A 25,413-nucleotide genomic window follows, 5' to 3' on the forward strand; every position below is an offset into this window, starting at 1 on the left:
AACATCGGGTTTGGGCTTATCAAAAGGAGGGAAAGGGGCAAACAAATGATGGGAGTGCGTGCATTGTGCGGGAGCCACAAGGTCGTATTTGGGAAAGTAACGCTCGTCAGGCTCACGACACCTGCAGGGTTCCAAAAACCATAGTTCTATATATCGGAAAGGGATGTGTAAGTGGGAGAACATTGCGTGAATCCTTGATAATCGATGATTTCGTTCACAGCTTAACGAACCACCCTAAACTACCTGTGTGTAACTCTTCTATGGCCATCACTTGTTATTTCATTTTTCTGTACCCATATCGACTCACCAAGGTTTGCGTTTAGATTCCACGCTATATTGCAAATGGCAGCCAACACCTACTGCAACAAATCTGACTTTTCACCTCCAGAATACTCCTTCACCTCAACTTGAGCTCCTTACCTGAAGCTCCAAAGTCACCCAAGCACTGGTCCCAGCTGTACATAGCACAGGAGCCGACCTGGGGAGCCGCCAGCTCTGGTCTCCTCATCTTAGCCCCAAGCTCGGCAGAAGACACTGCAAGACACAAGCCGCATTACTACAGTCCGTTCCAGGAGGAAAGCAAGGCAGAGAGACTCATTTCTGGGCTGCCAAACACCAGAACCCAGCACATTCTGCAAATGGGTACCCAGAGGGAAAGCAATGAGCAAGCCAGGGCACTTTCCACTCCACCCTGCAAGACTTTCATGCGCATGAGGGCAGGGGGGGGCCTCTCTGCAAGCGAGTCACCTCCTCCCCCTGCGAGCAGCAGCCATGGAAGAGCAACAGGCACCCACACCACGACACCCAAAGACACGTTTGTGACACCGCTCCGCACGGACGACTCCACAGCACCTTTCAGACAAGCACTGCAAAGATGGGCAATGCCAGAATCAAGCCCGCTCAGGCAGCTCCTGCTTGCCTCGGGAGTGATGGACGTGGCCATGGCTGTTGCCCAAGCCAGGGCCCTTCTCCCCCTGCCCAGCACAGCAAGCCTGGACGGAGCTCCCTGAGCACAAAGCCCTTGCCTGGGCTCTGCCCCCCACCCCCCCTCCACGTGTAGCTCAGTGCATGGGACAGGCTTCATTACTTCCACACCAATAATTCTCCCTCAAGAACAGCTGATGAATGTGTTTACACTGACGAACCTCCTTACCTGCCCCTGGTTTCCACACTACAACAGCTCTGGCAGTCCCCAGCTGCCAAGGGGGGCTGGGGGTGTGCAAGGACCACTTCCGAGGGGGAAACAGCCACCGCCGGACCTCCCCAGTCTCCAACTCCAGTGCTCAGCCTCTCACCTGCCGGGACCTCGGCCTTCAGAACCTCCGCGGGACACCCACGGCCCGCACCCTGCAGCGCCCTCGGGGCCTGCGGCAGCGCCGGCTCCTTCCGAACGAGCCGGGCCGGGCCGGGCACAGGCTCCCCACCTCCCGGCCGGCCGGCCGCCCGCCGCCGCCTCCCCGGAGGAAAGCGGCTCTCTCCCCCCGCTCCCCAGCCCCTGGGCCACGCCGTCCGCTCCCCCGGCCCTCCTCCCCCTCGGCGCCGCTCCGCCCGCCCCGGCCCGCCCGCACCTCCACACGCAGCCTCCGCTCGCGCCGGCGGCCGTTGCCTCCCGAGCCCCCCCGCGCCTCGCGCCGCCCGGTACCGGGCGAAGCTTCCCGAAGCCCCGCGAAGCCTCCCGAAGCCCCGCGAAGCCTCCCGAAGCCCCGCGAAGCCTCCCGAAGCCGGGGAGAGCAGACGGGAGGGGACGCCGCCAGCCCCGGGGGCAAAGCCGGACCGGGCAGGGACGCGCTCTCCGGGACTTGCCGGCCCAGCCCGGCCCTGCCCCGCCCCGACGGCCCCTCACCGCAGCCCCGGCCCCGGCCCCGGCCCAACCCCACCTGAAGCCAACCCCAGAAAAAGCCCCAGCCCCGGCTACAGACCTGCTCCGGCCCCTCCTCGGGAGGGCTCGCTAAGGCGGCTCTGCCCTGACACAGCCCGGCCCAGCCAGAGCCACGACGGCTCTCCTGGCACGGGGCGGGACGGGACGGGACGGGACGGGCCCTGCCTCGCCGCTGCCCCTCAGGGCAGCTTCACCCCGAGGGGGCTCCGCCACAGCAGCAGCAGCAGAAGCGGGTGGAGGAGGAGGAGGAGGAGGAGGAGGGGAGCGGGGCAGCCCCAGCTGCCCGCAGGGCGGCCCTGACCTCCCCCGGCGGGGCAGGGCCCTCGGGCACGGCAGGCAGACGCACCCCTGGTCACCGCCCCAGCCCCTCTCCCGCAGCAGAGCGCCGCCCCATTGGCCGGTGGCCTTGATGCCTCTGGGCGCAGCCAATGGCGAGCGCCCTGGCACCCGTTGCTGGGCAACAGGGCCCGCAGCCCCAGCTGGGCCCTGGGCCTTCTGCCCCTGCCCCTGCCCGGCCCTGCCGGGCCCTGCCCCTCAGCAGCCCCAGGCCAGCCCCAGCTGCCCGGTGCTGCCCGGCCCAGCACAGCCCTGACATGGTGCGGGGGCTCGGGGCTGCAGGCAGGGCAGTGAAAGCAAACTGCAGCCTGCACTCCATTGCCAGAGGAACAGAGAAAAATGCATTAGCAATGTCAATACTGCTGTACCACTGCGCTGCCTTTGACTCCAGTTCGTACTGAAGTTCAAACACGCCCATCATGGCAGCACTCAGCGGTGGTGTAACTTCATTCAGGTCACTGTCACTCTCCGCTCTCCCTGCCGAAGGCAAGACCTTCCAACAAAGTCTTTAGAAACCACAAAGACACAGGCACACGTTTTTTCCACAGTAGGTTACAAGTTTAATGGTGCAAAACTACAATCACCAAGACTTCAGCTCTGTTGTCAACTGAACACAACTCCAGGGATGTACAGGCATGGAAAGAGGGACTACTGCAATTACAGCAAATACACCGTAACTGTCGCCGAGACAACCGAGCGGTTCGATACACCGAGACACTGTTCTCATGTGACTTAGACAACCTGTATTTAACTACTGTATATCAAGGGAGTCAAAGAAATGACACCTAACAGGAAAGCTACTAGCAGAACAGGGACGTTTAAGATGGCACTAACTCAAAAGAACATTAAACAATGGTTTAGACAGATTCCCCAGTGACGGCCAAGAATTCGTCTGCGATACTGCAGCTGTGAAGTGTAACTCCTCTTCATTCAACGCACTACCTATCATGTTTCAGCAAAACGAAAGGCTTTCCTAACGCCAGTATTCCTTTCAAGCACAGCGAGATGAAGCGTTAACAATCTTTCGAATTGTGTTTCAAACTATGAGACACCAATGGTGCTCCAAAAGAAACAGCTGAAGAAAAAAAAACAAGAAGAAACTGTCAGAGCTCAGTCCTCTGGCTCCACCACTTCATAGAACTAAACAACCCACCAAAATAATACATACGGACAAGAAAGGCGTTGCTGAGTCCCCTCACCCCAGTTAAAATCTTCCTGTAGTGCCCACATCACTGAGGAAAAAACAGTTCCAAGGCAATTCCGCTCCTTTTGCCTCCATGTTTTAACACAACCAGATCCGACCTTCGTTACGTTGTTCCGCGCAGCTACTTTTTGGTTTTAACAAATCTACGTGCTTCTTGCAAAAGCGTTTCCACATCTTCGTTATCCTTGTCTTCTGCACTTGGTTCCCAGTCAGAGTCTTCATCAGTAGGCTCGCACTCCTCTTCCTCGTCATCCATCAAGCTGTCATTAAGATCATATTCATTTGGTTCATCATCGTCGTCACCGTCTTTCTCCACAGCCCTTTTTCCTGTAGGGACAAAGATGTCACATATCCATGGATCACAAATGCAGAACCAAAGAGACCTCCCAGAGACCATCGAGTTGGTCTCTCTCCTCAAGAGGAGAGAGAATCAACCAAAGCAGCCTCCCCAGTGCGGACAGTTTGGGGGTTGATGTTCAAGGCTCTCAGGACAAGCTGCGCCATCTCTCTCTGACTCCTGCTGCAGCACCTATCCCGTCTGATCACTTAGAAAGGTCTCCTTACCGGCTTGTCTTCCAGCACTTGGAAAACAGTATCGGGCCTCTTCTCATACCAGAAGAGAACAGTATCAGAAAACGTCTTCTGATCACTCTCCTTTCCTTAAGGAGCGGCACACACAATTTTCCCAGTCGTCTTCCCGCTACTTCTGTACCTAAACACCTGTCTTGCCATTTAGCCCCTCAACGTTGCTGGATGGCTGGTTCCACCCTGGGTTTTCTGCCTTCACCCATCCACACTAACTTAGGGCTATTTTATACTCTTACTCTTTGGAACCTGGCATGCCTTCTAATGCCACTCGCTCCTTTCCTGAGCTTCAGGTGAGAGAAGGAAATCTGCTAGATCACTCGCCTGCTACGTTCTCAACTTGGATCCAGGCTGGATAGTCTGTGCTTCCTTTCCAAGCACAGGTTACGGAAACAACAACTGCCAAACCCTTCTCTCCTCAGCTGGGTGCAGCCTACCCGTTTCCCAGGTCGGTCTATTCTAGCGTGCTGCTTCCTAGGCTGCTGGCCTTCCTCCTTCTTCACAACTTACATTTTGTGATCAAATGACCTTCTGCCTTCACAGTATTTCACAATACTCTGTACTGGCAGGAATCAAAGACTCAGAAACCTCTGTCTACAAGAAATGGATGCTGTTCGCAGCACGCTCCTAAACTTTTTTAGACAGCTTGCCTTGCAGTATTCTTTTAATTGCTCAAATATGTTGGCACATTTAAACCAATTCCCAGAGGCAGGATAATTCTGCTATTGGAAGAAGCCTTAGCATTCTGACTTAGGAGTGTCCGTACAAAGCTGCTGCCACGGCGGCATTGCCTTCTCCTTCTATTTATCAGTAGCTGTGAACCTTAACGAGTTTATTTTCACTGCCTACTCAAGATCTGATGTAGACTTTAGAGATGCACACAGTCCAGCTTGCTTCATTACAAAATCTTAACCACACACTGCTCTTACCATGCTGCTAACAATTCTCACCACGCTGTGATACGCATTTCTACAAGGGAGCAGTGATCGTGATGGGGCTGGTACTTGCATCATGGGATGGGGCAAAGCATACAGGGAACAAACACGCCCCAGCGTATGCTAGTGCACAGATACAACCCTATCAAGCATTCAGTGACAGCGAGAGTGCACACATACATGGTAAGCAAGGGGGATGGGAAAGAAACTCTCAGCAGAAAGTATAAAAGCACCATCTTCCATCCACCCACAAGAGAAATGGAGTCCACAACGCTTTGCCTAGAAAACTTGCTACAGCTATTTGCACTTTTATTCATTTTCTCTGGAAGGTAGATCTCTCCTTTTTGAGGATTTCTTCAGGAAACACCCAGCCACACCTTTGTGATCTCAGGGAAGACAAGCCAGTTCCCACTGCCACTTGAGATGCAGCAGTGCCACATCCTTTTGCCTTATTCAGGCCAGTGAGAGGCAAGACAGATATCACCAGACTTTCAGACTGCTCTTTAAAGCTCACTTTTAAATTATTTTAGAAAGAATACCAAGCTTCACATTTGGAAGCCGAGACACAAAACAAGCCTGGAAACAGGCCTAAAGGATACTTAAAACTGGAGTCTATGCACCCACAACAGAACAGTTAACACTGTAGGCAGCAGCTAAGCAAGGTAGGTGTGCCACTGGTAAACGGAGGAGATATTCATACACGCTATGACAATTTGCATGATCAAGGCAGACTACAGCTTGCCTGTGCTACTACGCAACCCTGATGACAAGAAACGGAAGTAAGAGGCATATGTATGTAGTTTATAGTGAAAGCTGCCCCCAACTTGAAGGCATTAACCTCCCTCTACACTTTAGTCCTAACAACGCAGTACCTTACCTGAAACACCAATACCTCATAATAAGCACAAGAAAAGCTCATCAGCAAATGCACAGATGTTCCTTGAAAGTTATTTAAAGGTCAATGCAATTCAGAATTAATATCTCAACATTTCAAGAGCAATTAATCTTTACAGGGCAGCCTGTAGTTGTGGATGAAATATTGGATTCCTTTCATCCTATAATGACCCCTGTGTAAGGAAGGAAGTATCAATTTAGCCACATGTGTCTCTCCTTAAAACATTAGTTTTCTTGTCTGCTTCCAGGGAAGCACAGGTATGCTCTTCCAGGAAGTCTGGCACAAATTCAATTCCAGCACCATCACTTGTAAAAAAGCAAGCAGGATTTTACTAAAATAGGGACTACTTTCTCCTCAGGTAAGTACTATCAAGCATCTCCAGCACTATCAAATGCCCCAAAACCAAAGCAGATCCGTGTGTCCCATGCTGATGTGCCCATTCATAACATAAGAACATACTCACCATTCTTTGAAGTTCGTTGTCGAGTTCCTCTTTCAGTTACTAAGGAAAGGAAAGTTATTAGTCAGGACAGAGTACAACTCAGCATAAGGGTTATTCATAGAAGCTGCTACAATGAAAGACTGATAGTAAAATAAATGCTGCAATGATTGTGCTGTATTTACAAGCATAATAACTATTCGTCTGCCTAAAAAAAAAAAAAACCACCTTTTTTTTGTATTGAATAATTCCCAAGAGATTACCCAGATAACTATTCTCACAATTACGGACCATTCCATCTGCAGACAACTGTCATCAATACTGTTTGTTGGTGGGGTTTTTTTTAAGCAGAAAATTGGAATTCTTCAAAGCATTTAAATATTTTACACCATTGTGTCCATAAATAATTTCTCCTTCATAATGTCATAATCCCAATTCTTTAAAGTAAAATACATTATCATTACATTTCCATAACGGTTCTGCTCTGAAGTAGTTTATTGCACTGGGATTTCAAGTGGAAAAAATCTCCAAGTCAAATAATCAGGAAAAAGCACCAAAAAAAAAAAAAAAAGCAAAGTATCTCTTTGAATCCTTTAAGAACAAACAAAATGTAATCAGTACGTCCCCCTGTGTTTTTCGACTACTCGAGTTACTGGAGTATAAAAGACTGGCAAATTTTAAAATAGAAACTCAGATTCAGTTTTAATTATATTCCCTCCAAGCTTCAAGGGAACATAAAAGCAAAAATTTGTTCTCTCAGTAAGAAAATCACTGGTCCAAAAAAAATTTACAATAAGTAAGGAAGATGACAGACATGGTTGCAATGTTCGGTTTAGAGCATCACAAGACTTTAAATTGTATTTTACCTCAGGATTTCCTATCAAAAGAAAAATAAGAATAAAAAGTAAGTATGAAATCTTAAGATATAAATCTATACAGTTAAAATTTAAAGTACTTCTGTGTATACATTGTGTTATGGGGACAGGAGAAAAGCTATAGAAATAGTTTACTAAAGTACCCATTTGAAATGTTGAGAAATACTTTGGTAGTATCTAAATACATTCCCTATTTTCATTGTAGTACTCCAGCTCTGAATGGGGGAAGTAAAATACAGAGAACTGGTAATATCACAGTATACCATGTTTAATTTTCAATAAACCCATTAAACTCATGAAAACAGCCACTGGCCACACAGCATTTTTGTCAATGTGTAAGATACAAAGCATACAAACTACATCAATCATGTCTGACCCAGCCCATCTCACTTCAGTTGAAAAACACTAGAAAAATTGAGTGCAAGTTTGCAGTGGCCAAGCAACCTTCCTTATCACAGGTGAGCGCAAGTCCTCAAGCTTAAGAGCAGCAAGGGTGCAGGGCAATGCAGGGTCAGCTGCAAAGGCAGTGTTATTCACTCACAGCAGCTGAAAGCATTTTAGTCCAAATATTTGGTATCCATTACTGGGTTTTGGAGGTTTGCCCCCACCGCCACTTTGAGCTCTGCTGAACAACATGGCTTACCTGGAGGTGCACTGTGCTTGTATTCTAGCTTGTGCTGTGGATTCTTTCTGTGAAGAAGAAAACAGGAAAAGCTTGATTCACCACCTTGTTCCACACTTAAGATCAGAACTCCTTTGTATTTTATGGGTAACGTTTACTTTCTTTTTAAAATGAAATTCTGTGACCAGTGCCTTACTGCAGTGTCTTGGCTTATACAAAGAAGGTTGGAAAGAAAAAAATCAGGTTAAGGTTTTAGCACCAAAAAAAAAAAAAAAAAAAGATTGATGAAAAACCAAGAGATGAGATAGTTTCCAGAGCTGTAAGAGGAGATGCATTTGTTCAGCATGATAAAAACTGATCTAATTATTTACCCTCACTAAAAATGAAACCAGAACATAACTTCTGGTGCATAAAGTACAATGCATGCACAGTGCATTACAGGTCTGAGACATCCAGGCATAGCTTCCATATTCTGCAATTAAAGGGTCTGGAAAGGACTGTTTGCCTCTGAGGATCACAGGGAGAGACCACAGAAGGATTCTTCAGAGAGATTTCTCATTTCTGCAGTATGCTGCTGCAATCCAGCAAGTTCAATTTACAAGTGTGTATGTCTTCCATTAAAAACATAGCATCAAAGCAATGAAAAAAAAAATTATCAAAATCAGCTTACTCTTGGATCTGCAATAAATGTTCTGCTCATTCAGGCCGTGAGCCAGGTCATTAACACACTGATTTATTCCCACCTGCCTGTCCGCCCCCCCCGTCCGCCCCCCCCCCAAACGGTCATCCAATGCTGCTCTAATGTTTTAACTTGGTCCAACTTACATTGTGCTCATCTGTCACCTTAGTATATTACAGGCTTTTCTCAGGGCTACATGTTAAAATAGTTTCAACTCAATTTATTTTTGTGCAGAAAACTCTGGAAGAAAACCAATTCAGTCATCCTAATTTTTGCTTCTGAAAATAAGTGGCAATTAAGACTCACTATTTAAGAATGACATACTCTGTGACATTGCTTGAAACTTGAGATGAATTTCTGCAACCACATAAGTTTTTGTGTATTTTACAAAATACCCTTGCTGTGAAGATTCCCTTGTAAAATCAGTTGCTTGTTTATGTCTTCTTATTCTTCAAGGAATACAGTAACACAGTTAGTCTTCAGCAGAAAAATCTTATTTATATGTCAAATAACTTGTGACAAATGCACACCCTTCCACGTTGATTTACAATTCTATAGCTACTGCTGTCCCCAAAGACGTGTGTGCCTTAGAAGTGATAGTTTTCTGAATAAAAAATGGAAATACAGCTTCCTATTAAATACACTGATACTGAAACAAAAACTGCCTATTCAGTTTTACTATTATCATCGGCATCAGACCATTTGATCCCAACTCAAGGCATAGCATTTAGATCATTCAATCATGCTCCCTTCAAGCAGCAGCCAACAGATAAAGACAACAAAAACAACAAGAAAACCCTTCAAATCACATCCGTTGCTTTGTTGAAAGAATTATCGTTGCTTCGTGGGTGCCTCTCTTCCTCTACCACCAAGGAATGAACCACAGATTAAGAAATGATCAACTAATACAGCACAGAGGTTGTCTTATCTGGACAGAGACACCATTTTGCTTTTGGATAAAGCATCCATTGTACTCCTGAAAAGTATGATGGCAATTTCGTTACTGGTATAAACCCAGATTTCTCGTTCTGAGATGAGAAATTTATCTCATAGATGTTTTCCAGAAGAGAAACTTTTTCTGCATTAGCTGAATGTAACGTGGCTTTTTCTTAAAAGCTACCCTCCATTTTTTTTACATTTCACAGAAAACACGCTCTTTAGCATCACCACACTTTCCAGGAGAGAGAAGAAAATGTTTCTGCTCAGGCAGAATCTTTATTAACAGCAGTCCTCCATTTCAATAGTTTCAACACCCCCACAGAAGTGCTATTGCCTCAAAATACATCCTTTTCTCCATTGTGGCAATTACACAGCAGTCATTAAAATCTGCTAAATGAAAGTGTAGAACCTAGTCATTGAGAAACAAAATGGAATAAAACAATCTTTTGAAGAAAATCAACAGCACCTAAAAAACTGCACCAGGTACCCATAAACGGGATTTTATTGCTGTTACTTAAATTATGCTTTCTACCAAATCAAATACTGATTAAAAGAGTTTTTTATATAAAATCTCAACAAATACTTTACCAAAATTTAAACTAAGAGTTACATATCAAGAACAACATGTAATAATTATAGTTTACATAAAGAAGAACATGTCGACAAGTGAAAAAGCATTGATCTCTAGGTCAGTGAATAGGATCCAAAAGTAAAGTTTTCATGTTCGCAAGCTGAAACCACCAACAAATATTCTTTGGTGCTTTAAAGGTAGCAGTCTGTCCACAACAAATTTGAGAAGACTACAGGCAAGATTTACCATCAAGAATGACTCATTAAGCTATTGTCATTTTGCAACTCCAGGGAAGAACTCTCTTAACCTGTAAAACATAAAAAGCCATTTTGTCCAGTGTTTCTTACCTATAACAAGCTGTTCCATATGGACATTCAGGCAGGTTAGCATTGTTATCTCGAGTTACAATCTCAGCTTTGTGATAGTCATCATCATTAGGGTGACTGAACTGCTGAAAGTGAACGGGATTCTTCCTGCAAAAGACAAACACGTATATCGAGAATTGACTGTTCCATTTAAACACGAGAAGTGGAGGCAAGAAAGGTGTTACTGAATCAGTGACAACACATTTTTCTGTGGTTACATAAAGAGGAGCTTTTAAGGAATAACTTTATGCAGAATGTAAGACCTACTTTCAGGACAACAGAAGAAAAAGTTTGTCTCAGCACATGCTGTAAAAGAGGTTAAAACAGGAATCTTCCTATTTGCCATCAGCTTTAAGTGTCAGATCTCCAACACAATCTACCGATGTAGTCATAAAGCATGGATCTTACTTGGTGGCCAGCTTGCTCAGTTACAAGTCCCTCTGCAGCTACCAAAGCGCTATAGAAACCTCTTAGCTCAAGTTGGAAGGGCCAACGCACAGCAGCCAAACAACTGCAGTATTAAAGACCCCACACACCCTCAGGTGATCGCCTATTAGCTTTGGGCAACAGTTCTCAACTATTATTTCTGTTCCATACGCAAGTTACTACTCACTTGAATACTTCAAATGCCAGATGGAGCAGTCTACAGGACATTACATTGATTATGTTCTCAAGTTTGCCTTGGCAAGCACGACATTTTATTTGAAATATCAAATTACGACAATGGCATGAAGTTGTGCCAGAAGACGTAACAACTCTGTATGTAGCTGAGTCACACCAATGTTAGTGATAAGAGCACATTACTAGCATCCATGACTTTTTGCTCTGCAACACTTAGTTGAATCAAAGGTGAGCAAGCAGTGATTGCAAAGATATGCATCACTGAAAGGATGTTTCTACAACTTCTAGGCAATAGGTTTGCATACACACCATACAAGACAAGGCAGCTATAAACAACACCACTCAGAGAAGAGTTTATTTTATAAAACTTTGGTAAGTGATGTTAAAAAGAACACAGAAAAACAGGTTGCAACTTCAGGACAAATTCATGTGACAGATCAAAAAATACTACAAAAATTATGTCAAAGCTAACATACTGGTACCAAAAGCAAATGTACTTTTCCCCTATAATTTCTTTTAGAAACACTTTTTTTCCAAGCATAATATTTAAAAGCAAGAAAAGTGAGATATTTTAATAAATGATTTTCCAAAAAACATTCACAAAATACTGCAGTGATTTACTACACTAATTTCCAGAGTACATAATCTTCAATGCGTTTGTGCAAATTACAAAAGTGAACTGCTTGCCTCAAGCAAGAGGAATGACAACTTTAAACTACAGAGTAATTACTGCTTTAATTTACATTTGTTACAGCTGCATTTAGAAACACAAAGCCAGAAACACATATGCAGCTAGCTGCATACACAACAGCTACCTCACTGAGCACAGGCATTCCTTCCTTTAAATTCACAACTACCTCTTAGGAGCTTTACAGGGAACAGTCAATATTAATTTCAGCATTTCAACTACCACCATAAGAAAAAAAGCTTTCATTACAGCTTTTGCAAAATGATTACTCAAGTGCTGTGAGCTCTACTAGTCATTCAGGCCTCCTTTTAGCCATTTGAAAAAGATTAGATATTCAGTATTAATACTTTAAATCTCCGTTTGCCTGGGACCTTTCACTCAGGAAACTTAACAAGCAAGCTGCAGGTAAACTCTTCAGTGAGCTACTTATCAAAGATCCAGTGTCCCTTCGACCTATGTACACAGGTGACAGGCTTCTTGTCCTGGTCTTTTCTGTTAATTTCTGCAAACTGTAGGGTAAGTAAATACTGTTTCACTAGAAATCATTACAAGGTTGCATTTACCAGCCTTATTCTACGACAAGTTCTCGGGAAACATCACTACTTACACCAAATTCAGACTGGCTGCCTACTACTTTTCCCATCTAAAAATAAATGAGGTGAAACCAAGTCATTTTAGAGCCTGCTTGCTTTGTTTTCTAAATGCAGAGAGCTAACTTACTAGCAATATCAAGAAATTTCAGTTCTTTGAAACACAATTCATCTTCTCAAAGGGATAAAGAAGCAACTAATGTTCTGTGAAATCATTTTAATATTGCTTCCTACAATAAAATACAGCACTGTAGTCACCAAGGAAAGAAGGCCTAACAGCTGCCAATTAGCCAACCTATTGTATTTTAGGAGATACCCATTTCTTTTCAAAAATTTACTTTGAAATCTAGTTGGACAACACCAAAGTAGTATGGGAGGAAGGAGGTAGAGAAACAAAAGGGTCTTGATGTAGGCTCCCTATCACTAGGCTTCAGGATTCTTTGGGCCAGTGGACGATGACCCTCAAATTACACATTACCTGTGAAGCACCTTAAACATGTCCTACTTCAGATGCTCAGGACTAGTAGAAACACAATATTTTATCTCACCTTTACCTGGATAATTTAATCTTACTCCACCTCTACATGTTGTGCAATGATATCCATCAAAATAAATAGAAGCCGAGAAGTGTGTAGCTTATACTAAACAAACATCTTAATCTTCCCTTCTTGCAAAAAGCTGCTTCCTTTCATTAACTGTTTGGTTTGAGGGTTTTTTTAATTATTTTTTTTTTTAGACACAAGAAGTTTGAGTTGTAAAAGCACATCATCTACCACGCTGTAAGTTGTACTCCAAATTTAATTAGTTTCACAACAAAACCTCACTGCACAGGAATATGTTTTTCATTTGATTAAAACAAAATCATTAAGCTTTATTACACAAAAATTAACCAATTAAAAGCGTATTTTAAGAATAAAGTTTTATGAAGAGTTGCGGTCTCATAAACATAGTTACTGCAACTTCGCTTTCACAGAAGCTTTGAATTTGTGTACTCACACTTCATGATGCAGAAAATTATGCAAATAAAACTTGTAAAGCTCTTCAGAATCAATGCCGTCATCTCGAGCAGAAGTTGAGTATTGCTCAGTGAAATACTTAAGACAGTTTCTCACCTGTGCGGCTACCAAAAGCAACTTAAACTTGCTTTAGAAAAAGCTTTCAACTGATTAGTTCAGAATTCCTGGCTCTTTCATAATCACATGCAGAAGAACCCTGCCATCCCAAGGGCTTATTTTCTCAGCTACTAAAGAAACTGGTAGTGAAAATGTCATGAATTACCAGCAGTAATCATAAAGCCATAGAATTCAAGGCTGAAGTTATGCCACAATGGCGCCTAAGATGTTTGTAAGTTCTAAACTGTAAGTCTTTCTAGAAGACAGAACTCAAAAAAAACCCCACCCAAACAGATGCAGGTCTTTAGCTGCCAGATTTATAAGGTTAAGGTGAAAGGAAAAATACTTATTTTCATAAACAAACAAAGAGCAAAGTACTTAGAAGAATGCACATACAAATCCAAAGGTTAGTCGAGTGTGCCCTGCTTTGACAGTTATGGGAAAGATTTACACACCCCGAGTCAGCAGAGAACTATATCACAGGCTAGGAAAAGGATAGAATGTGAACAAAAATCATGAGTTACAGCTTTAGAGATAGGAGTTCAGGTCTACCACACCCCTTCTATGCAGCCCTTGAAAAGGGGGGTTGGGTTTAGATTTATTTTTAATTCCATATTCTCCTAACTTTGGAAAAACAAGCAGCAGACAAGAAAATGAAGACGAGACAGTATTCAAAGAGTAAGTTCCCTGATCACAAATACAGTCAGATGTAGCATACAGAGAGCACTTTGCCTCCTGGTGGTAGTAGAAGTTTCTTTCAATTTGATAAAGCTTCATGCTACCTCAGAAGGAGAGTCCGAAGGACGATGACAAAAAGGATCCCTGGAGTGCAAGGTGCGCATCAAGCTTGACTCTTTCAAAAGCAACATTTTCAAACCCATAAATGAAGAAACTGAACTATGGACTACAAAGTTATTTCCTAAATGTTTAAGATGTGTTAGAGAAGTCTAATTAAATGGAACTAACATTTAATCTTTTCTATTTGTGCTGTTTTACTAGGCACCTACCAGAGGTGCCAAATTCATACCCAGAAGACAAGTATCTCGTAATAGGAGTTTCTAAAATAAAGACTAGAACACTGAATAGCAGTTACTTATTGGATAAATGGCATTTTACGAGTAAGAAACCTCACCTAGGAAAAAAAAAAAAGGAAATGTTACAGTTACCAAAGCAGTACTCATTTAAGATGTGACTCCTACAGCACATCTTGTTAGAAGACACCTTTCTAAGGTTAAAGTAATGAAGGAGAGGGAAACCAACTATCCATTGTACTCAAAAGAGCATTCAAAGCACCTCCTCTTCCATAGCGACGCTAAAACCTAGTTTTTGCTCAAGGAAAACACTACACAATGAAAAACTGAAGGCACTATCAATGCATTCCTTCAAAGCATCCATTCATGTCACAATTACGTACATGCTCTGTTAAAAGTACAGGTAACTGCAGCGACTTGCTTTACTCTAACATTGCTATCCCAGCGATGCAGAAAGGCTGCTTGGTGGTCTTGCATTAAAGGCAAATACTAAGGCAGACTACAAAGCACATTTCTTTTGCTGCAAACAAGCAGGTTTAGTCTCATGACATTTCCTGAAGATCAAAACTGATGTTTTTGATACTCCCTATTTACAAATTTCTCCAACAAAGTAAGATTTTGTTATACATTATTTTGGAGAACTCTTTTTTTTCTTATAAAGCAATACTTTCCAAAAGCATTGCTGCCAAATGTTTTAGAGTATAGATCCAAGAAGAAATGTGCACATGCACACAGACTCCTGTTCCATATTACCTGTAACTAAAATTTGCCTTCCTAAACATTAGGAATCCTTCAGCATATCAGAGCATTCAGTCAGCTTAACCTCCACACATGGGAAAATCTGTCTTAGCAAAATTAGAAGTAGCTGGAACAAAGTAAATGCTGCATCCGTACTACTGGATCAGCTTAGCTGCCTAATAACACACGTTTTCGTCATAATCATTAAGGGCAAAAACTGAGATATGTGAAAGAAACCTACATGAAAACTGAAAGTCTGATGCGTACATAACAGCTTTAAATTTTTGATATGCAGAGTTCCCTGCAGCATTAGGCACATCAAACACACAAGAAACAATTTACTTGTGCTTGTTTGTTTTCTAAACCACTTCACTGTTTTTCCTATTGCTCTAGCCCTTGGGGGAAAAGAAGAAAAAGTTTAAAATAATAATAATTTAAAATAAAATTTAAAAATTTAAAAATAATTTTAAAAAAAAATCACAGGACCCCCTCTTTCCTGGATTAGCCTTATCTTTTGTGCTTACAATGTACGTGGATTTATCTAGAGCTCAACACCTTCTCCTAAATGCAATTCTCAGGTCACTCATCATTTGCTAGCCTCAAGAACACCTCTAGATTTCTATCTTCCCTTCAATGTATCAACATATGTCACTACAGATCTTTCCTGATCAGAAAGAACTAGCAGGAGGCCAGGCACTCAGCACTGGTGTTTTGGAACTTTGCTGGAACATTTGTATTGCACAAAGCATTTGTATGACAGATCTTTCACCGCGAATCGAGACGATATGAGTAGGAGAAATATGGGTTTAGGGAGGGACTGGAAGATTAAAAAAAAAAAAAAAGCAGCACAGACTGGCCAAGTTATAAAAAAAGTAATTCTTGATTATTTGGGGATGACAACTAATAAGTATTTTAAATATTCAGATCACAAAGCATACAATAACTTCAATAAATACAATCATCTTCCATAAAAGTTTCATCTGCTAACAGAACAAGCCGACTGGATCTATGCTGGACATTTCAACTACATACATCTCTTCTCCCTGCTGGTACATGTACTGTACACACGAGTTTTTTATTTCTTTTCTTTTTAAAATGGACCCTTGATTCTTATTTCCTACATCACTCCATCTTTTAATTTGCTGCAGTACTTTTTTGGGTTATATTAGCAGCTAGCAAGGCATCCTGGCTCCTCCTTTTATACTTTTAAAACTCTTGTTATGCCATTTGTTTCTCAGCAGTCCCCTGCTTACCATCAGGTTTTTTTCAAATCAAAGCTTGTAACAACTTTACTGTTTTCTCTTCCACAGCTAATACATTACTTCTTAATAATATGCTATCTTAAGCTAGGTTTAATTTTGCTTTACCTGTAACAGCCTGCTCCATACATGCAAGGTGTCCTCTTACGCTTGATCTGTTTGGAGCTTTCTGAAGCATCTGCACTTCTGGTTGAATCAGAAATCTCAGTCTCGTAATCCAGATTTGCATCAGGCTCAAGAATCCCTTCCTGGGCACCAAAATATTGGGAAGTCCTGCCCCAGTGAGCTCGTTGGCTTGTAGAACCAGTAATCTGCTCTTTGTTTTCTGTTTCCTCAATTAGATTTGTGTTACTGGAGATCTGACCTATTCTTTTAGACCGTTTACTATGCAGCTGCCTATCATTTTTTTCCAGAGAACTTCCAAGGGTTTTTGTTCCAGTCTTGCCATTTCCTTCCATGTTTTTCATGGTACTCTCAAGAGGAAATCCAGATGTATTCTGCGGAATAAGGTTACATTTTGAAGGACCTGAAAATTTACACTCTTAAGAATTAAAAGATTTAAGGTCAAACTCTGCCTCATCTCATCATTCTGTTTTCACCAGGTTGGAAGGGACCTCGAAAGACCATCTGGTCCAGCCTTTAAAATATGCTACTCCACCTTCCAAACTCAAGTTAGCTGCCAAATACAGCTGCTGAAAAAAAGGCTCAAAGTAAGAACACACACACAGAGACACACAGACAATTTAAAAAAAACCCTTATCCTAGAGCTCCTGTACTCAGCTTCAGTTCCCTCACAACACAGTCAGGCTCCTCTCTCACCACCTCAGTCTGTGAATAGTCCAAGGACTTTAGCTTAAATTAACTGTCAGTTAAAAGTACTGCTCCTGAAAAAATGAACGGGGGTTATACATGTGAAGATGTAGTAGACTCTAGAAGAAGTATTTCTCCATATATGGGGGATACATGGGAATTCATGATATATACCTTTTAGCTTAATCCCACCCCAAAACAAATGCTTCAGCTCATGACTAAATCATAAAACAGTTTGTCTGTTGATACCATCAGGCAAAGATTTCACTTTTTACAAATACTGCATTTTAAATTTTGGACCATGTGTACACTTCAAATAAGACATGAGTGCTTTAGAAAAAAATACGAGATACATAACCAAGACAGGAACATTGTCCCAATAACTGAGACATTACCTGGAAGCATACCCATACTGAAGGCTCAACTACTTTTATACATTACAGAACTATTCAAAGGTCTATGCTCTCCACAGGTTTTAGTATCTAAGCTCCCCCTCCAGTAAATTTATACTCAGTTTACACAGATGTGTTTGGTAGAGCTTGAAAATCAGCTGGTGGTTTCCTATTTGATTTTGTTCCTTTCAATGTGAGTCTAACAAATTGTTAGCCAAAACAAATTCTTAGTCAAGACAATTACATTTGAGCAGCAATGTGATTAAGAAAGGGCAAAGTCAGCATTAATATAAACGATCCCGACAGCAGCATATTTAGCAAGTCAGCTCAGAGACAGAGATGACTCTTCTATCAAGACTCCCAAATTACAGCCCAGCAAACAGCAGCAGTTTAAGAAATAAGCCTTCATTCCCAAAAGAATTACTTTTTCTAACTAATTTGCTTCTCCCACTTGCGACTTCTGCGACAGACTTCAACTCATTGCCTATATTGTATCTAATTTCTAATCAAGGAAAACCAAAGACAACAGCACTCTTGGCACTGCTTATAACGTGTGTATGACCTCGCTGCCATCTGGCGGCTGCTGGCACTTAGAAGAATTAATATTCTTTTTACTTCCTATCCTACAGCAGATTTTCTCAATTGCCTTAAATATGACAGTAGGAGAGTGATTTTGGGGTTGATATCAAAATTCCAGTCTTTGAGCCCTATCTATGATGACTACTTTTGCTTCCACTAAGCCATTATTTTTTCTGCAAAGTTCTGAAGGCAATTTCTTTTGCTGTGCTTGAGACAAAAATATTTATGAAATTTTTAGGAGAAAGTAAGTGAGGCTTCATACTTACAAATTGCAAAATGAAGTAACTCATTATGTAGTCACTCATAATTTGACAAGAGAAAACAGCACTGCAGCTGGTATTAATGTACCTAGCCAACAAGAAAGCTCACCACTCAGAACACTTTTTCAGATTAAAAGATACCCCTATGTACATGGAAACAAAACTACCCTGAAGGGTATGCTCTCCATGAGTAGATCATTTCAGTTAACATTATGATTTAATTATAAAACAAAACCAACCCTCAATTGGTTTCAGCCAAAACCGACAAAGCGTGCCAAATAGTAGTATTTTATCAGATCCTACAACAGATCGAGGCAATTCTACTGCTAGAGATTAGAAACACTCCCCAGGTTGTTCACTTAAAGGAAAAGTCAGTGAAAGCCTCACTTTGCACTCACCAAAGATTTTGTGTCTGATAACGATCCTTCTCTTTTCATCACTGCCAGAGCGCTATCGGTAAGCATTTACCTACCTATAAACACAGCTGCACTTTAAAGACACACAGACACATCGACAAGCTGGACTGAAGTGTCTGTTTGCTCATTGCCACAGACAGTTTTGGATGTCAGATTACCTTTTTATTTCCCTTTTTTTTTTTTACTCAGATTTTGAGACAGTGGCATAAACACACTCCCTGCTATCTTTCTTCAAAACATAGCAGTTGCTAAGCCACGTACCATAATTTTCTCAGCATAAAACTTCACCAACCAGAACGGCACTAGTTTGGGCAAAGTCCAGTGTCGCATTACATCACTGTCATACCATCAGCTATCCCTAAAGGGTTCCTGGAACAAAGAAACCACATGCCAAGCTGCTCCTAGGACCAGTTCTTTGGCCCATGTCTTCCAGCCTCTTGCTGAAAGCTGGAAATCCGGTATTTCTGTGGAACATTTGGGGCCTATATCTCAGATCCCGAGAAGGAAGTGGAGAAAACCAAGCCTCTGAAGGCTTCCAGGATCCTTGCTATAGAGCTGTCCAAAGGGCTGGCATTTCAAAACAACGGTTACACAACAGATCACAAGCAGAACACATAGTTATGTTGTAGACCCAACATCCAACACGACATTGCCAACTACATTGTCATTTTTCACAATACCATGGTTCTGCCCTGAGCCAAAACATTACCTGAGATGAAGGGGCAGGGATAGAAAGACGGCTCCTTTTCCCTTGATCTTGCTCTTCACCTTCAAAATCCTCTATAGCTTCTTCCGAAGCTAATCTTTTTTTCTGCGGCACATTTACTTCTGATTTTAATGACTCCGTATTACCTTCTCCCCTTCCTTGGCCTTTTTTCATTCTACTACCTTAAAAGAAAAATAAAAGGGTATTTTTGAAATGCAGCTTTTACAGTGAAATCCTGACATCAGAAATTTAAAACTACGTCAAAGCAGAACACTGGGCAAAAAGCATGAGAAATAGCAGCGGTTGTCCCTGTGCTGTTTCAACAACATATTTTTCACTTCCCGCTTATAGGAGTAAAAAGTATGTTTTAGAATGAAATAGATGCTTGAGGGGGAAATTTCAAGAAAACAATAAACATGTGGCAAAGGATATTCTGGACTGACTGAATCAGTATGACTGACGTTTCATTTACACAACAGGAGCTGATCAAGTAAACTGCATGTCCAAGGATGACTTCTACCATAGACATTTCACGTAAGCATCACTTCAGTTTATGCACACAAACATCAATTAGGACATAGCAAAATCAGGGTATGTCCACTTGCCCAGTCAACCCACACCACAGTTGATTATTTCATCAGCCCGTAACAAACAGAAAGACAGTGAATGTTGTGCCTCTCTTTGGAAAGCTTCACATCTCAGAAAACTGTAAGATGTCTGTACTGAAGTAGTATTTTCTGGATATACAGCTGGGAGACAGCTAGGGCCACTGTCCTGGTTTTCTTACAGCTCCATCTGCTGCAAAACGCATTCAGAAGGAAGATACCTGATGCCATTTTGCAAGACTTCAAAAACTCTCCACCTTCAAATAACAGTGATGTGCTGGAACCATGCGAATGAAGCAAGGAATTTTTCCAAATTTTCATGTCTAACTTCAAGACCACAAATCAATGTTATCTTTCCAGCAGGAAGACAGACAGAAAAAAGTAAAAGGGCAGCCTTTTAGTTTTACTCTCTACCTTTCTACCTTCCCATCCAATACCACCCTAAAAAGATGCAAACCATTTCACAGTTTTAAGGAAATATTTTAGATTTGCAGAAGAGATTGGTTGTTTTATTAAAGCAGCCCATTCTAAGCTGGAGTCATTATCTCACTTAATGACTTTTTAAACAGCTCCAATAGTGTGTTTGTATGTATCCCCAGCTCCCTCAGGGTCAGGTCAGGTCTTCAACAGCAGACAGCTCCCCCTTGCCCACACAGCTCCAAACCTCAAAACTTATGCGATCAAAATGTTCAGTCTTTGAAACAAACATTATATCCACATATGGAACAAACATTACACTTCTTGTAGAGAAAAAAAACAAGCAAACAAAAACCCCACCCCCAAAAAAAAGCACCAAACCCCAAATATAAGAAAACAATCACACTAATGCAGGACTCCACATACCCGGCGAAGTCCTCTGGTACATGCAGTTTTTACATCCGAGGGAATGGTCTAGATTTGGAAAGGGGAAGGACAGAAGAAAAAAAAAAGGTTCTTTCGCTTCTTACAATTTTCCCAAAATTAGCTTCTGAGGAAAGGAATAGGCAGGGTAGCCAACGGCATATGACGGAGGCGTTTAAAGTCACAATTGCCCATGTTAATCCATCCAGACACCCGCATTTACTACAGGAGATAAGAAGCAATCAGTCAGACCCTGTACAAAGTACTTCTACAGGCCTGCTCAGGCATCAAGAGCCAAATGTTTCCATTACACCATCTCAGCAGAAATGGCAGGTGGAAAGAGAGGCATTAAAGGTGTTGGACCAAGAGGAGCAGACAGGCACACACCGGCCATGGTTCCTACACTTAAGACTGGCTAACAAAGGAAACTCAGCAGTTAGTGGCCAAACCAGCTCACGCCTCACCACAGAAGAGCTAGCAGGGTGGGGCCTGCTGTCTTCAGCACAGATGAGGATAGAAACACAGGGGGAGTATTACTAATATACATAGTCACTTTCTTTCTCTTCTCTTATTACTTTAGTCCTCCAGTCCTATTGATAAGTCACCGGAGCAATAAATGCCTTGCGATGAATTTGTCAGAGAATGTCTAATGGCAGTTTTACAAGCTCGCAGGACCAAAGCCTGACATACTAGAAAGTTTTCTTGGGATTGTGCCAATGCAGCTCTCTTGTGTCTCCCATTGATAGCAGCTAAACACAGTATTCTACTGCTGTTACCGCTGATACAGAGGAGAAGCTTATCATGCATTCAGCAGTTTCCTTTTGCGGGAAGGATGAGAAGGAATGCAATACTATTTCAGCCTCATACTGGTAACAGACTACCGTGCTGTGATGAACTGCTCCTCCTAGAAATTAACTTTGGACTAAGTGATCAAGTTTGATTGAGTCACAGTTAAAAAACTAACACACCTCACCACCCAAAAAACCCTACCTTTAAAACCTGTGAAATTAGAAGAACGTAAATTTAAAAGGTCAATACATCAGTGACTTAAATGTGGAGAAGGCTTGAAATTAAAGGTACAGAAACTACCTAGAATTTACATACTAAACCAAACAGGTGAGTTTATAGGAAAGGATTCCAGAACATCCAAATCAGATGTTTGGCTGTCCAAAGAGAGTATATTACTTGGCACTAAAATAACACCAACCAACCAACCAAAAAAAGACAGAAAAATCAACTGTTCAGAAAGACCACTGGCACACCCATGGGACTGATGACAAAGGAGACAACAGAAGTCAGTCTCTGTCAGCTGCCAGGCATGAAGCACGGAAAGAGAAGTAACTAATTCTTTCTACCACCACCATTATAATTTTAAAAAATTGTATCAAAGCACAGAAATGTATATTGGTATGCAAATGTTCTACACTGCAAACCTTTCATCATAGGCTCAGAAATCCTCTGAACCAGGAGATCTCTTTCCAGCATCCAAGATGGAAGCACTCTCCTTCTTTGAACACACTTTGACTGTTCGCTTTCATCATCATCAGAAAGAGGGACCTGAAACAATATTTACTATTTAGTACCTTTCACCAGTTACAAAAGAGGGAGAAAAAAACAGATCACAAGTTTGTACACAGTTATGTCCTTCAAACACAGCCCAGATAACTACCTATTTTTTGAATGTGCCCATTGCCTGAATTTGGTTTTAAGTTTTTTATTGTTTGTTTTACAGTTCCTACCCACTCAGAAAAACAACATCTATAGAAACTTTCATGCGGTAAAGCAGACCTCCTTAGACCTTCAGAATAAATACCTAAAAGGCTACAAACTGAAAGTTTCATACAAGAGCTCTACCAGCATCTTGCTACAGTTTCCATACATAGCGATAAGAGAAAGAGCAGGTTTAATAAACAAATGCTTGTTTGTCAAATTAAAACAAACCAACCAAACAATCAAACAGGAAAGTCTTGCTAGCATTCTTCCAGTTCCTTTCTCCAGAAAGGAACTACACTCTAAACCTTGCCTGTAAAAACAACGCAAAGTCATGTTCAGTACATACTTACTTACTGAAAGTAATATTATCAGTTTGAATCTCTACTTACTAGAAAGTAAGTATCCACTCCAGGAACCTCAGCTACAGTAAAGGCTGACAACATTTCATTTGTTGTGTATAGTTATTCTCTATTGTACAAAGATCACAGAATCACAGAATGGTTTGGGTTGGAAGGGACCTTAAAGAACACCTAGTTGCAGCCCTCATGCCATGGGCAGGGCCACCTTCCACTAGAGCAGGTTGCTCCAAGCCCCATCCAACCTGGCCTTGAACACTGCCAGGGAGGCAGCAGCCACACTTCTCTGGGCAACCTGTGCCAGTGCCTCACCACCCTCACAATAAAGAACTCCTTCCTGATGATGACCAATGTGTCCCTTTTAGCACTATGGTGTTGGATACACAACAAAAGATCTAAGAAAAATCCCATTGGCTCCAAACACTATTTATCAGACTGTCTGAAAGCCATTTCACTTGAAAACACTTTAAAAAAGCAAAAGATACTTGCTTTAAAAACTCTGTTTTGCTGGACAGCATGCTGGCTGCCAGGGAAAAACAGGAGGGTTATTCATCTGTGTGTTTGTATGAATTTTGACAACAGAACTCCATGACAGCTGCACGATTCAAATGAAATAGGCTGCTAGTACATTATAAACAAATACTACTAACAGCTAGCACATGGCACCTACAGTCCAACTACAGGCTCACCAGGTAAGTTTCAGAGGCTTTTAGTCTGTTTGGAAGAACAGTCACCTATTCCCCTAGGCCTTCGCAGGTACGTACAGGATAGCTGTTACTGACAGGGCCCAGAGACCAGCACTGGACTTTGTTCTGTGGTCCTGAACTCAGCTACAATATTATTAGTTCAAAATATTGCGGTAGTAATACCAATTTTTGTATATTTGAGAGAACAAATTACTGCAGCATGATTATCATAAATACACAATAGAAATATATATATATACTTACATAGCACACAATCCCAATCAATTAAATATTTTGAGGAGACAACTTTGTCATAATTTACTTCTCAGGGAAAAAAAAAAGTTTAGAAAACACACCTTTTTAGTTTTCAACACATGCTTACAAATATTACATTTAATTAAAAAATTAAGCACCCACCAAATGTCTGGAAGTAGCATCGTTTTTTCTCATTTTTGCAGCTCCCTGTATCTCAGAGTTGGGATATGCTGGTTCTATTAGCAATGGACTACAAGACATCGCAACAGGATGAACAGTTGGTGCTTCTTCTGCATCAGCCTCCTGATTTTTTCCTGACAAAACAAAGTCATTTTCAGCTAGTCAAACTCATCACAAACATAAACATGTACTTTTTACTCAAACACAGAAGTTGGGCTGAACGTTTACCATTAATACACTTCTAAACTGAACACAAGGTACTCTTACATCAACTTACAAAGGAAATAAACGTGCCTTCCTTTCTACCTTCCTCTGAAAATATTTTGAATGAAAGATTTTCCATTCACTACAGTAGCATTTTGTTTTTTAAGTACATAATTCATACAAGTCGCTGCCACGACAAAACTTTGACAAAGCTGAAATTACAGCTTAGAATTTACCATAAATCTGCGCAACTTCCCAAAATTTGATTCTAGACTAAAAGTCAGATGACAACGTTAACATACAGTTTTCAGGATCAGCTGCCCAATGAGCCCAGCACTTCTTGGCAAGTTCTCACTAAAGGCTGCAAGTCCACAGCTCTGCAGGAACACCATGTACTCAGGTGCTGGTTTTAAAAGCCTCAGCTTAGAGCCACCACGTCTGAAATACGTTTCAGTCGTGAAAGTGCAACTGTTTTTCCTTCAACGCTTTGCCCTTCTGCTAATCGAAGCACAAAGAATTAGGGGGGGAAAAGTCTAATTATTGCTGCATTCACTGCACAGCACCGCTCGAGAGTCACCACCGCCCCTTTTACAGCGTTTTGCGTCCCACAGGAGGCACAGGCCAACCAGGCAAACTGATTATCGCCTCGTGAAGAGAAAGAAACACTAGAGGCCAAGCTCTGCCCCAACCCACCTCCCCCCAACTTCCTAAACAGGCCCCTCCAGCTGCTTCTCGGGAGGTTCCGGTTCTTCATGGGCTCCCTCCGCCCTTTTCCCCCCACGACCGGGGGCCTTACTGTGTGCCCCCCTAAACACAGCGGATCAAGACACAAAACCACGTCGACCTCAGTGGAGGAAGGAGGGAGGGAGCTCCGCAGCACACGCGTGGCGGGGAGCGTCTGGGAGCTGCACGTTTCCCCTCACGGGGGGCCAGGCCGCAGCCGGGCCCCTCGGAGCGCCGGCCCGCGAGGGGAGGCGGCGTTAACTCGGCCCCCGCCGCTTTGCTGCTCAGGGACGGCTCCGGCCTCACCTCGGGGGATGCGACCGCT

The 25,413-nt window shown here is 42.4% G+C and overlaps 1 protein-coding gene across 3 annotated transcripts; it reads right to left on the reverse strand.

The window, feature by feature from the left end:
- Positions 1 to 2,757: 2,757 nt before the first annotated feature.
- On the reverse strand, positions 2,758 to 25,413 carry APLF (aprataxin and PNKP like factor). 3 transcript variants are annotated; one of them, XM_086460848.1, is made up of 10 exons: positions 25,395 to 25,413; positions 24,144 to 24,295; positions 22,405 to 22,528; positions 20,975 to 21,022; positions 19,530 to 19,708; positions 16,472 to 16,860; positions 10,307 to 10,432; positions 7,792 to 7,838; positions 6,298 to 6,336; positions 2,758 to 3,746 (listed from the first exon to the last, which is right to left on the reverse strand). In XM_086460848.1, exons 2-10 carry the CDS (start codon positions 24,240 to 24,242, stop codon positions 3,541 to 3,543), a joined length of 1,257 nt encoding a protein of 418 aa, XP_086316974.1. In that variant the 5' UTR covers positions 24,243 to 24,295; positions 25,395 to 25,413; the 3' UTR covers positions 2,758 to 3,540. The 3 variants fall into 3 exon arrangements, with proteins under 3 accessions (XP_086316974.1, XP_086316975.1, XP_086316973.1); XM_086460849.1 differs by lacking the exon at positions 20,975 to 21,022 and having other exon boundaries at positions 19,530 to 19,704; positions 22,398 to 22,528; XM_086460847.1 differs by lacking the exons at positions 20,975 to 21,022; positions 25,395 to 25,413 and having other exon boundaries at positions 24,144 to 24,272.

The sequence above is a fragment of the Leptosomus discolor genome, chromosome 2 (genome assembly GCF_034619465.1).
Source record: "Leptosomus discolor isolate bLepDis1 chromosome 2, bLepDis1.hap2, whole genome shotgun sequence".
Lineage (NCBI taxonomy): Eukaryota > Metazoa > Chordata > Aves > Leptosomiformes > Leptosomidae > Leptosomus > Leptosomus discolor.